The 14,693-nt window shown below is 27.9% G+C and overlaps 1 protein-coding gene and 1 long non-coding RNA gene across 2 annotated transcripts in view; both read right to left on the bottom strand.

The window, feature by feature from the left end:
* Positions 1-14,693, bottom strand: part of LOC111638197 (ryanodine receptor-like) — a 98,130-nt gene that overhangs the window by 12,061 nt on the left and 71,376 nt on the right. Inside the window, exons 21-25 of the mRNA XM_023383868.1 lie at positions 13,912-13,960; positions 13,728-13,835; positions 12,608-12,672; positions 8,470-8,570; positions 8,341-8,392 (exon numbers count right to left, since the gene is read on the bottom strand). Coding sequence (XP_023239636.1) covers positions 8,341-8,392; positions 8,470-8,570; positions 12,608-12,672; positions 13,728-13,835; positions 13,912-13,960 — 375 coding nt within the window. The remainder of the gene's footprint in view (positions 1-8,340; positions 8,393-8,469; positions 8,571-12,607; positions 12,673-13,727; positions 13,836-13,911; positions 13,961-14,693) is intronic.
* LOC111638195 lies at positions 1,695-3,171 on the bottom strand. The gene is made up of 3 exons (XR_002758814.1): positions 3,032-3,171; positions 2,848-2,955; positions 1,695-1,792 (listed from the first exon to the last, which is right to left on the bottom strand). It is a non-coding gene; the product is annotated as an uncharacterized LOC111638195 (long non-coding RNA).

The raw sequence follows: 14,693 nt of genomic DNA, 5'->3' as shown, positions 1-14,693 counted from the left end.
AAAAAATCCTTAGTTAATTAATTTTCATTATAGACAGCTTTATAAAAGTATAAAAGCTCTCATAAAGTATTTTTCTGAGGTCTGTCTTATCAGGTAAATTACTGTACACAGTGTATTCATTAATTTTCATTTTCATGTAGTGGCTCTATGCCTTCATAAAGGACGTACTTTTCCTTTGTTTAAGGGTATTTGGGCAGTTTATTCTCTGTTATATTCTGTACAAGTAAATACTGTACAAGTACAGTACAGTATTTTCTGAGGAAATACTCGTACTTATTTTTTTTTAACCCCATTCCCGATAACTCGGCATTTTCACAAACTCGGCCACCCTTCGGTCCAAATTAGGTCGAGTTTTCGAGGTTCTACTGTATTATTTTTTTTTTGGAAAAAATTTGGAACTTTTTTGGAATTTTTGGAATTTTGGGAAAAAATTTGGAACTTAATTTACTTTACATCATGAAATAAAATATTGAAATTACAAGAATTTTTATATGATGAAAGATTACGATAACGATTGTTTCGCAATAATGGACTGCTTTATTTAATATAGCAATAATGGTAAAGTATGACTGACATTTACCATTTCTAATCCATATTACATGGATTATAAGCTGCAGTTGTAATATCTATTTATATGTTCTATTCACCTTTTTTGATTGATGTCCACTTGAGTTTAACAACATCCATTCAATTTATTGCCATTTTCAAAAATGCACAAAATACTAACAATTGACATTTTGTCAAAGTAACTTTTATTTTTAAGCTCTTATTTTCTGTGAGAAATTATTATTTAAAGATGAATATAGTAAACTAACATTCAAAAAAATTTTGTAATTTATTTTTTATTTAATTTATAATGAAGACAAAAATAGATGACTTCTTTGTCCTGCTTATATTACAGTCCATTCTAAGATTTTGCAAACTAATTATAAAAAAACAATTTATTTTGATATACAAAAATAATTAGGATAAATTTAATTGTGCTCTATAACAGCACTGTTGCTTGTAAGTAAAGTGTGCCAACCAGATATGCTTGCCTGTAAATATATATTATGGATAGTGTTGGCAATATTAAGAACAAAGACAAGCAGGGTAAAGTAAGTGGAGGAAATAGTAACCAACCTAGTCCCAACACTCCCAATATAATTATATTGTAGTATGTAAACTTGCCCACTGAGTGCATGACAAAATACTGATTAACAAAATACTTACTAAATATCAACAGGATACTTATTTATAAAGAGGAAATTAATATTTCTTTTAGTTCTTCATGATACATTTTTTTTTAAAATGGCAATAACTTGCTTGAAATTTACATCAAATATAGATTGTTTTTGATTGAAAGCATGTTTTCATTAATGATAAAAATAAAATATTGAAAAAATTATAATAAAAAAATCTTAAAGTATTGTTTACAAGTTCCAAATTGAATGAAAAACTGGCCTTTGCTATAGTAAATTAATAAGTCCTATATTCAATATATTTTGAATTTTTCGGTCTAAATTCAGTTGTTTGGAAGGTTTTAGTAGAAAATGAATTGAATTTTATATTTAAAATTAAATTTGTATTTAAAAAATACTTATATTATTAATAGTTTTATGCAACAAAGTAATAAATCATAAATAATATGATTATACGAAATATACCTGGTATGTTATTGTTATTATGCAAAATAATTTAATTATTAATGTTTTTATAGAATCATGTATTATTCAAATATATTTTACCTCCATATCTTCCACTACACTCTGTAACTGATCTCTCAATTCGCCAAATGCATCAATAATTAAACCTATAAATAGATAAATATTCAATAAAGACTGGGAAATAAATTGAATTTAAGTAATAAAAGATATTAAAGGCGCACACAAATCTTTATAAATTGGAAATTATATTATTAAATATATAATAATATTATCCATGCTCTAAATTTTTGATTTATAGGATTTAATAATAAAGAATTCTTGCATTTAATATAAAATTCATATATTTGTCTATAGTTGTAAAGTTAAATTTCAAAATATTTAAATTATTTACATTGGTGCATTTATTGAATAATATAAAGCTGTTAAAATATAAAACCTATAGCTTCAAAAACTTCTTTATATGGAATGCAATAAATCACCATAATAGACAATATATCAAATAATATAGAAATTTGGGTAGTTTAAGCCCATAAATATTCTAAGATTCATGTATTCTAGTACAAAATGGTTTGTGTGTATTGTTATGTAAAATTATTATTTCCATTATTATTATTTACAAATATTTTTAAAATATTCATTAATATATTTATAAAATGGTTATAATGTATAAACATTGATATAAAATAAAATATCAAATTTAAAGTCTGTTTTAGTTAAAAAATTAAATTTTTAAACAAACTAATTCTGAATCTTATTTTTTAACTCATACATCACTAACTAAAGGATAAACAAGGAAAAATATTGAATTATTTATAAATGATATTACAATAAATATGATTTGCTATAGAATTTTCAATTAAATGAATTACATTTCTTATACTTATGTAATTTTTTTTGTACATAATTATTGATTTTTTGAAATTCTCATAAAAATTTTTGTGTTTTTGACTTTTATCTGAAAATTAAGCAAATACTGGAATTCTTAAAATTGTTTTTTAAAGACTTAAAGATGCAAATCATGTAACATTTCTTTCCTTCTGAAATCCCGAATAAGCTATTAACCCTATACATATTACAGTTCAGTTGGTTAAAAAATTAAATATATATTTGGTTATTACTTATATAATTTTTATACAAGACTATACATGATTTATAATATATAATATTGCAAATTATATGTAATATGCAAATTTTACAGTACCTTGAATGATGGCTAACAAGATGACAATGATAAAGAAGAAAAATGTGATGTCAAAAATAATTCTGTATAATTCATAGTCATCTCCATCAGGTGGCTCAATTTCATCACCTAAGAATTAAATTTTAAAATTTTAATTAAATAAAAAAGTTTAGTGAAAATTTATCTATTAATAAAAGTTATTTACCTATACCACCACCTGCTCTTACACCTTTATATAAATGGAAGACAAAACACTAGGGAAAAAATATTCAGTATTTAAATTTTTAATTCAGTGTTATCAAATAATAATGATAGCAATCTGAAATTATTTATCATTATCAGATATCATATGATATTTTCCAAAGACATTATTTGAATAATGTTATCAGAATATCAAATATTGAGATTTTAATTCTACATGCTATTCTACAGGATGATTAATTGTATAATACAAACAATTTATCTGCAAATGAACTGCTAGAATTCATCATTGAATCTTAATTCCAATCATATGTGTTTGTGACTCAGTTTGTTTGATTTTGTACTGTTTTACTGACAAGTGATCATATGATTGTAATTAATCTAAATATTCATAGTTTATGTATTCAAATTTCACTTCATAAACAATCAGCTAATAGATGTTAGAATAAAAGTTTCTTATCATATATTATCAGTGATAATTTTTTCAAATCATATTGTAGAATATTGTGAGATTAGCCTGGGGTACCTTTCCTCTAGGATTGTTGGTACCACTTATTCGGCGGCTGGTTGGTGAAACTAGTTCTCGGGTCGTCTATAAGAATGGCTTTTCCTAATTCAAGGAAAATCGAGGGCAGAGGGACTTACAGTTGTATATATCTAAAGCAGAACTAAAGGATTTCACAATTCTTCGTTCCTACGTCAGGATCCCGACACCAGTTAATCAATTTACCGTTACGTGGATTAACATGAGTATGGAGATAATATGGATTTGATTCAGATGTTGAATAAGAGACATTTCTTTAACATAGGAATAAAAGAATTTAATAAACTAGGATAAACAAAAGTATACAAAATGGATATAATCCAATAATTAAAATGAGCGATTGAGAGAGAATATGGGTTCAATTAAAATATATGCTTTGAGAGAGAGAGCTCACAAATTCATTGATAATCATACTACCTCAAAGTTTACTTTGTCTTTATCTTCATCTGTATTCTATGATCATACTTCGTTTCATGGAGAGGTCTTTATTTGGCATAATATTATAAGTTCTTCTTTTCTCCTAAATTAACTCATTTTTATACTCGATTGGATATGACTAAGGGCGTTGGTCTTATGGAGCAAATATGGACTACGTCGGTCTTCTCTGAAATCCTTCGACGTACTCCCCGAATCATGTAGATCTTTGACTATATCTAATGATTTGTGACCAATCAGCTTATTTGTATTCTCCCATGTGAACAGAAGGAAAGGGGAATTATTGAGGGATTGACAATTCCCAGGATGGTGAGATTTGTGATAGATAACTGGGAAACAAAAGGATGTCTCTACTTCCGTTAAAGGAAGTGGCTCTTTTATCAGTTTTCCCTCGTTAGAAAAACGATATTTTCACCTCAAAATGAAAGAATATTTTACTTCATAATTTTAACTTTATATTTAAATTGTTAATTAGACCCAGGGACTATTCGAATCTCACAATATCTAAGAAAAGCTAACAAAACACAAAAAACATTGAACTGATATTTGTTGTTGAAGGAGAGAAAAATTATTGTGTGTTTGTTTAATATAAAAATTATTTTCTTTGGATTAAATAATGTTTAAAAATACTATAAAATTCAATTACACATAAAATTAATTTACAAATATTTTCTCCTTTTGTNTGCTTTCAATGGCAATTCATTGGTCTGAAGGTAATCCTTGATTCTTGGAGCACAAACTTCAACCAGCCATTCTTTGAAAGAGCCTGTGTGACCCATGCCCTTTTATTCATTCTCCACATCACTGGCATTTGTTTTGAATACTTTAGGGTTCTCATAGTGAGAGACAAGATGTGGGATAAGTTTCATATCACCACTAGCATTATCTCCCAAAAGTAAGGTCAATTGATCTTTTATGGGCCCAGGAATATTTTTCTGATCTTTCATGATGTAGGTATGATTCAACATGTGCTTCAAACATTTTTCTAGCATTCTCTTGAATGTCATACTAATTACATCTCTTTTCATTTCCCTTTCTTTTATCCAAACAAAAAGCAATCTCTCCATTTTTTCATGGATGGCACAGATGTGATTTTTGTTACTGCTTTAGCTGCTTGAGTCTTCTTGATTAGCTAAGATTGTGCCTACTGTATGGCTTGAACAGGTCTACAGACCTGTTCAAGCCATACTGACTGTATAGCAACTTCAGACATCTCCCTACTCTCTACCTTGGCTTTTATCTCTTGCTTGGTTTCTATGGTGAGCACTGTTCTTGACACTAATTAAAATTATGGAGCCAAAAAAGAGTAAAAAAAAAAAAGGAACTGATAATGAGTTCAGAAAAGCACTTACAAAATTCAGAGAAAGGAAATCAACTAGCACACAAAAAATTATGTAAATGTGAGGCCTGGATGGAATTTGAAATTTGGTGTTAAGACGTTAATGAATACCTGATGGGACAGTTAAACTCTCCCCTTTCGAAAATAAAAGCTGATGCAAAACTTAGTCTTCAAGAGACTGTTGGGAACTCTAAAAAATTAATTCTGTCAGAGAGGTAAACAAAAGGCTGGGATTACTAGGAAAAGTTTCAAAGTTTGGAGGAATAATATTCGATTGGTATCAAGTTGAGCATTGATGTCAACGTTTCCATGCTCCGAATTGTTACCTGGAGACAAGGGAACATCAATCGATATTTGTTATTTTACATTGCTTCTTCTTGTGTTTGTTCTGTGAGGTGTTCGTTATCTGAACATAAAAATCTTTCGCAAAAGTGTTCATTGTCCGATTTGTTCACAGTCCGAACTGTTCGTTAACTGATCACCCACTGTATAATGAACAGTTATTTATTGTGACATTAAAAATTGCAGCCAGGCATTGTAACAATCATATTTTTAATTTAAATAAATATATGCTTACCACCTCAAATTAGTAGTGGCTTGCCCCTGTACATCATACTTTTCCTTTAACAATAGATAGATCACTGGCATGACTAACACCTTTCAGGGGAAAATTTTTGAATTGAAATTATATGAACTTCTGATGCAAACCAAAAGTTACATTTAGTTAATTGGGACCTCCTGCCCCTAAGGTTTCCATATATGATCTTGGTTTTCATCTGTGAGATTAGCAGCTATATTATTGCCTTATCTAAAGCTACCAATGATTATATTCAGTAACAAAGAGTTGAGAGTTGAAGTCAGTATTCATCAATCAGTATTCATTTTACTTTTAAGTGGATAAGACTCACTTAAGTAAAATAAATGCTGATAGAGAGCTGAATTTTAAGTCAGTCATAAAACTAAACCTGAGAAGTCACTGGCTGAATGATGAATGAATAAATAAGATGATTTCTTTTTTGCCATTACAGGTTGAGACTCATTTATCTCAAATGCTTGGGTTGATTTGAACTATATTATAATAGCAATTTGTATAAATTGTAGACCTTAAATTCCCACAGATGTCTGTCTGTCCACCTGTCTTTCTTTAATCTCAAGAATGGAGTTAAAGAGATCAAAGCCGAAACCAGATATGGAAAGATTAGGAAGCCACAATTAACTATATATGAACTTTTGAGGCAAACCAGAAGTTACATTATTTCAATTAAAAAATTTTCCTCTGAAAGGAGTTGGATGACTGGTATGACTATTCTAACAGGAAAAGTATGGTGTACAGGGACAAGACACTACTAATTTGAGATAGAGAGCATATATTCTAAATTAAATAAATTAAAAATATGATTAAAAATTGCAGCCCAGCATTGTGACGATGACACAATAAATATTTGCTCATTTCATTTGACATTTTTTTTTGTTGCTTATTTATAGATGGTTATTAATATTTTTGATAGACATACCTACATGAATATCTTTTAAAAATATTTTCATGTGTTCAAATATTGCATATTTTTTTAAATTTTACATGTATTCCAGTAAACATGTTAATACCTTGAGTGTATTTTAATCCTGATTTTTTCTTTTTCTCATCTTTCTCTTGTATATATGTGTAAAATATATATATATTCACCCTTCCATGAAGTTTACATTCTGGCAGAAAGGGCCTAGTGAGAACATTCTAGTGCTTTGTGGTGTGGCATGTTATGTCAGCACTTAAAAACCTCCAAAATCCAAGAATTTTTTTAAATTTTAGATAATGAATTCTCAACCTGTATTATCATATTTTTAGTAATAGTAGACAAAATAAAAAGTTATTTTACTTTTTCAGAAAATTTCAGATGTATTTTGTTATCTCATTGCGTAATACCATATATAATAGTGAGTTTGTACATTAGTATTTTACAATCTTATGAATAGCCAATAGTCATTCAAAATGGCACCACTTTTTCAAGCATTGTTTTATGTTTCTTGGCCAGCCAATCTGTAGAAAACATCTGAAATACAGCATTAATTATCTTGTGAACTGGAATTTGAGTTTCTCTCAGATGTGAGAAGGGTCATTTCTGGTTTCCCTCATTTAAATTGGTGTGCCACTCAATTTAAGAAAATATACAATAAAACACATTGTACCAATAGTTTTTAAACTTAGTTTTACTAACATAATTATACATTATGTTCTACATACTGTGTTTTAATTATATTTAATATGGCAAATAAAATAAAAGACAAATCCTTTACACTTGCACCAAATTCAAAGCTACTAATAAAGGGGGTCTAGTACTCTGAAAAAATTAAGATTTTTCCAGAGTACTAGACCCACTTTATTACACGGCTTGTCAGTAGTTAGCATATTGTTTCTCAAATAGATAAAAGCTTTCAATATGAGCAAGTTTGTAGTAATTGTAAATTGACCCATATTAGAACCAAGCCCTTACTTAAATAGAAGTATTACAATTCAGTATTGTACCTTGTATATATTTTATGTAATGTTATCAAAAGTACTTGTGAAGTAAATAATTTCTTTTCTTAAAAACATATGAATATCAAAACAGTTTTTTTATGTTTTATTTTTTAAGTACATGTCTGATATGAAATGTAAATTACATTTCATATGTTCGATTAGAATCAATGTTATTTTATAGAAGATCTCAGATTTTAATTTGGATAATTTTATGATTCAGAGTATTTTTGTTTTTGCCTCCTCTTCATAAGATTTTCAAATATAGAATTTTTCTTTCTTTCTCAAATTTTGTTCAACTTTACTTATTATTAAAAAAACTGCAAGAAGTGCACGAAAAAACTTACATCAAATATTTAAATATGTTATATATTAACATGTTATATCATTGGACTGAAAGTATACATATTAAATATATGTATACTTTCAGTCTCCATATAAATAATAATTTCATTAACACTACTTATTAAATTTTTATTTTACCTGTCCAGTATACTCTGTATCAGGCTTATTTATAAGATGCATAAGAAAGAACCTGTAATATTTAAATAATAAAAATTTGAATATTTGACAGATTAACAATAAGAAAAAACTATTTTAAATTCTACTTACATATAATTTGCCAAATTATGTTCCTTTTGGACATGAGTGTCAAATCCATGTGGAACTTTATCAAAATAATCTTTTCCAATCCCACAAATGAAACAATTTGACTAAATAAAAAAAATAAATTCATTTAGATATTGGTTAGATTTAAATATATATAAAATTTTTGCTGCAAAATTATATTAAATACCACTGATTCTCAAATCCAAATATGCAAAAATTATTCCAAATTTCATAAATAACTGATAAGAAATGAAAACATTAAAAATAAACTACTCAAATTTTAATGAAAATTAAAATTTTATGTTTTATGAAATGAATGTTTATCTGAAAAAAATTAATGTGTCTAATTAGTTGTTAAATCTGTAGAAATATAATGTTGTTATAAAAGTTTTGGATGACAAAGCTGGAGAGTTGCAACCACAAATGTTTATAAAATAGAGAAGAAAGTAAATAAAAAAAATTTAAGACACAACATATATAACAATAACAGCTTAAGACAACTGCCCTTAGTTTTGTAACTTGGAGAACATTTCTGATATTAACTAATTCCTTGCATTGTTTGTATTTTTCACATTTGTTTATTTCATTTCCATATTCAGTGACTTTTAATTGTTATTACAGAAGGGCTTCATTTCAAAATTATTTACTCACTCATTTTGTAGTTAAAATAAACAATTACACTAGTTTCCAAAACTAAAGCAACAAACACACAATCTGTGTAAAATCAACACCATGAAATGTGAGTAGCTGAAACATGTGCACTTTGCTGATTTACATATCATGAAAGTGGTATGCAAATGACACACAATAGCATCATATCTGTGCAATAAAATGTAATATGCTGTATATACAGTAAAATTATTTGACAAACAATTTTTTGATACAAACATTCTTCTTCTTGGTGCCATATCAGATTTCTGACGTTGGCGACACCCGGCGCAGATTAGCAAGTAGTTAATAATACGCCAAGGTGTTACTAGGGAAGGTTAGTACCCAGAGTGGTTTTCCGTTGCCTTCTCTGGGGCATGATGTTACGCGAGGGGAAAGAATGCCTTCCGGGAGGACTTTTATGGGGAACTGGCCTCCTATTTAGTCATTATCGGCAAGGAGAAAACCCAGAAAACTCCAAGCAGCCAGCCTGTCCAATCGCGGCGCGAACCCATGACCGAACTCCCAGTGTTTAGGGTACGAAGACCGCTCGGCCACTGGTGGGCATACAAACATTGCATAATACTAAAAACAATTATATTAACCAATAATATATTTGACAAAGGAATTTCAGGATGAGATTGATTTAAGCCAAATATCTACTTTTTCAAACTCATAAATTAGTGATGATTTCTATGTTTCAATTATATCAATATTTAATTACAGAAGTATACTACAGCTAAACTTTGTTAATATGACTAGTCATGGTAACCAAAAAATTGTTCATGTTAAAAGCATTATAATTCATATTATAATTTTTTATGCCAATGATGAAAAAAATTAGAAAATGCAAGTTTTAGTATAACCAAAATGTATATGCAGTTTTTTTTTAACTATAAATATCAGTTAAACTTTTATTGACTTCAATGTTTTCACAATTGTGGTATCAATTTCATTACCATTTCTGCATTTTTTAGATTACCGTCATCCATTTCATTCAAAATTTTTATTTCTTTTTTTCAAGACAAATTCTGAACTTTACTTATTTTATCACTTATACAAAATGAATGATAAGCACTATGATGGTGTATCTACAATAGATGTTGTAACCAGCATTGTCAAATAATTTTTAAGAAAAATTGCAAACTTTTAAAATATTAAAAAAAAAATCTCCTGAACATTAGCTTGATGTTAAAAAGAGTAAGTAAAAAAATCCAGCAATGAGTTGCTTAACTTTCCTGGCAACATTTGGTGGTGCTATCTGTTATTTTAGTTTTTATGATATTTTAGTTTAAAAAAATATACAAAATTTTTTATTATAAAATGGCCAAAAGCTTAATTTTGAGGGTTTGGATGGGTTTTATAAAAAAAATGTAAATGCTAATAACAAGTAAAATCATCATTAAGTCTAATAGTACTGGAGATAAACACAACATCCTTTTATCTTCCCATCCCCTTGACCTTTAATCACCAAATTAAATAGCATCAATCACAAACTTCCCTGCAAAATTTCTGAAATTTTTGACAAAATGCACAGGAGTTATTAAGCTTCAAACAGGTTGAACATAATCATGCCCCCCCACACCCTTACATCCATATATACAGAAAAAACACCCAAATTTTTTTGCATTTCTTAATGTTTCAGAGTCCTGAGCCCAAATGTAAAAATCTTGAGGTGGTCATTTTTTGACCAATCACCACACTTTCCTTATGTTTTATATATACAGACAGGAAAGTAAAAACAGAGTTTTCAAAAGTTACTTTTTATTATTTTGGCATAATGATATCACTTATTTTGCAATTCTCTCAATCTAGCTATCCTATCACAATTACAAATGAACCAGTTTCCAATTATATCTTTTCTGTGGGTAAAGAGATTCATGCTTAAGAGAACAGTTATCTCCAGTCAATCTGCTTTTAAATGTTCAATAGAAAAAATTAATTTCAAAGTAGTCTTTTCACTTTGTCTCATACCACTGCACTTTTAAAAAATGCAAATATAAGATCTGAAAGACTCCATTTATTAAACTCTTTAACTAGCATGAACAAAAACTAAATTCAGAAAATTTGAAAAATATTAGTTTAATGTTAAGAGAAGGAATTTCTTCAGATAGTGAGTATTAGTTCATGTTTAACATGACATTCTGTTTGAAATGCTTATACAGTAGAGTCTCGAAAACGCGGCCTAATGTGGACTGAAGGGTGGCCAAGTTTGTGAAAATGCCGGGTTATCGGGAATGGTGTTAAAAAAGGATAAGTATGCGTGTTTCCTCAGAAAATACTGTACTGTACTTGTATGTATTGTTTGCTTGAGAATACAACAAACTGCCCAAATACCCTTAAACAAAGGAAAAGTATGTCCTTTATGAAGGCATAGAGCCTTTATTACATGAAAATGAAAATTAATGAATACACTGTGTACAGTAATTTACCTGATAAGACAGACCTCAGAATAGCATAAAGCTGTCTACAATGAATATTATCTAGCCAACTCCCAAGTCCTTAGCCACTGCACTGACACTTTCTCCGTTATCCAGTCTCTTTAATGCCCGTAACTTTTGCTCCATAGACATGTTCACTTGTTTTCTTTTAATGGAAGATGCCATCGCAGAGTACTGTTGTTGTGATGGAATCGTTTAGATGTATGGTTCCCGCGCTTTTCCTCTTTTTCAAACAAGCAACAGTTGTCGCCATAGAAATGCGGATCGAGAAACGACCGTTTGTTTTGAAAACAGAATAGATGATTGGCCGTCGATCATCAGACGATCGCACGGACCTCCAATAGGACTACGAAGCGCTCATTGGTCAATCAGCGCTATCTTCATTCCATATAAAAAGATGAAGTTTAAATGGGATTATTAAGTTCGCCTAAGTTTGTTTTTGCCCTGCCAAGGTGTGGCTGAGTTATCCGGAGTGCCGAGTTTTCGAGGCTCTACTGTATTAAGAAAATAAATTTCATATGTATTACAATACCTTTCAACAAAGAATTGGAAAACAATTCATGGTAACACAAATTACTTTTACGAAGATTCAACTGTATAAATAACCTTTATAACAAAAATGATGATTATACAACCTATATTTCGTTATGTTGTTCNTTTTGATTGAAAGCATGTTTTCATTAATGATAAAAATAAAATATTGAAAAAATTATAATAAAAAAATCTTAAAGTATTGTTTACAAGTTCCAAATTGAATGAAAAACTGGCCTTTGCTATAGTAAATTAATAAGTCCTATATTCAATATATTTTGAATTTTTCGGTCTAAATTCAGTTGTTTGGAAGGTTTTAGTAGAAAATGAATTGAATTTTATATTTAAAATTAAATTTGTATTTAAAAAATACTTATATTATTAATAGTTTTATGCAACAAAGTAATAAATCATAAATAATATGATTATACGAAATATACCTGGTATGTTATTGTTATTATGCAAAATAATTTAATTATTAATGTTTTTATAGAATCATGTATTATTCAAATATATTTTACCTCCATATCTTCCACTACACTCTGTAACTGATCTCTCAATTCGCCAAATGCATCAATAATTAAACCTATAAATAGATAAATATTCAATAAAGACTGGGAAATAAATTGAATTTAAGTAATAAAAGATATTAAAGGCGCACACAAATCTTTATAAATTGGAAATTATATTATTAAATATATAATAATATTATCCATGCTCTAAATTTTTGATTTATAGGATTTAATAATAAAGAATTCTTGCATTTAATATAAAATTCATATATTTGTCTATAGTTGTAAAGTTAAATTTCAAAATATTTAAATTATTTACATTGGTGCATTTATTGAATAATATAAAGCTGTTAAAATATAAAACCTATAGCTTCAAAAACTTCTTTATATGGAATGCAATAAATCACCATAATAGACAATATATCAAATAATATAGAAATTTGGGTAGTTTAAGCCCATAAATATTCTAAGATTCATGTATTCTAGTACAAAATGGTTTGTGTGTATTGTTATGTAAAATTATTATTTCCATTATTATTATTTACAAATATTTTTAAAATATTCATTAATATATTTATAAAATGGTTATAATGTATAAACATTGATATAAAATAAAATATCAAATTTAAAGTCTGTTTTAGTTAAAAAATTAAATTTTTAAACAAACTAATTCTGAATCTTATTTTTTAACTCATACATCACTAACTAAAGGATAAACAAGGAAAAATATTGAATTATTTATAAATGATATTACAATAAATATGATTTGCTATAGAATTTTCAATTAAATGAATTACATTTCTTATACTTATGTAATTTTTTTTGTACATAATTATTGATTTTTTGAAATTCTCATAAAAATTTTTGTGTTTTTGACTTTTATCTGAAAATTAAGCAAATACTGGAATTCTTAAAATTGTTTTTTAAAGACTTAAAGATGCAAATCATGTAACATTTCTTTCCTTCTGAAATCCCGAATAAGCTATTAACCCTATACATATTACAGTTCAGTTGGTTAAAAAATTAAATATATATTTGGTTATTACTTATATAATTTTTATACAAGACTATACATGATTTATAATATATAATATTGCAAATTATATGTAATATGCAAATTTTACAGTACCTTGAATGATGGCTAACAAGATGACAATGATAAAGAAGAAAAATGTGATGTCAAAAATAATTCTGTATAATTCATAGTCATCTCCATCAGGTGGCTCAATTTCATCACCTAAGAATTAAATTTTAAAATTTTAATTAAATAAAAAAGTTTAGTGAAAATTTATCTATTAATAAAAGTTATTTACCTATACCACCACCTGCTCTTACACCTTTATATAAATGGAAGACAAAACACTAGGGAAAAAATATTCAGTATTTAAATTTTTAATTCAGTGTTATCAAATAATAATGATAGCAATCTGAAATTATTTATCATTATCAGATATCATATGATATTTTCCAAAGACATTATTTGAATAATGTTATCAGAATATCAAATATTGAGATTTTAATTCTACATGCTATTCTACAGGATGATTAATTGTATAATACAAACAATTTATCTGCAAATGAACTGCTAGAATTCATCATTGAATCTTAATTCCAATCATATGTGTTTGTGACTCAGTTTGTTTGATTTTGTACTGTTTTACTGACAAGTGATCATATGATTGTAATTAATCTAAATATTCATAGTTTATGTATTCAAATTTCACTTCATAAACAATCAGCTAATAGATGTTAGAATAAAAGTTTCTTATCATATATTATCAGTGATAATTTTTTCAAATCATATTGTAGAATATTGTGAGATTAGCCTGGGGTACCTTTCCTCTAGGATTGTTGGTACCACTTATTCGGCGGCTGGTTGGTGAAACTAGTTCTCGGGTCGTCTATAAGAATGGCTTTTCCTAATTCAAGGAAAATCGAGGGCAGAGGGACTTACAGTTGTATATATCTAAAGCAGAACTAAAGGATTTCACAATTCTTCGTTCCTACGTCAGGATCCCGACACCAGTTAATCAATTTACCGTTACGTGGATTAACATGAGTATGGAGATAATATGGATTTGATTCAGATGTTGAA

This window comes from Centruroides sculpturatus, unplaced genomic scaffold, assembly GCF_000671375.1.
Source record: "Centruroides sculpturatus isolate CEXI.00-Female unplaced genomic scaffold, Cexi_2.0 scaffold1127, whole genome shotgun sequence".
Taxonomy (NCBI): domain Eukaryota; kingdom Metazoa; phylum Arthropoda; class Arachnida; order Scorpiones; family Buthidae; genus Centruroides; species Centruroides sculpturatus.
This window is presented reverse-complemented; position numbering and strand designations above follow the sequence as displayed.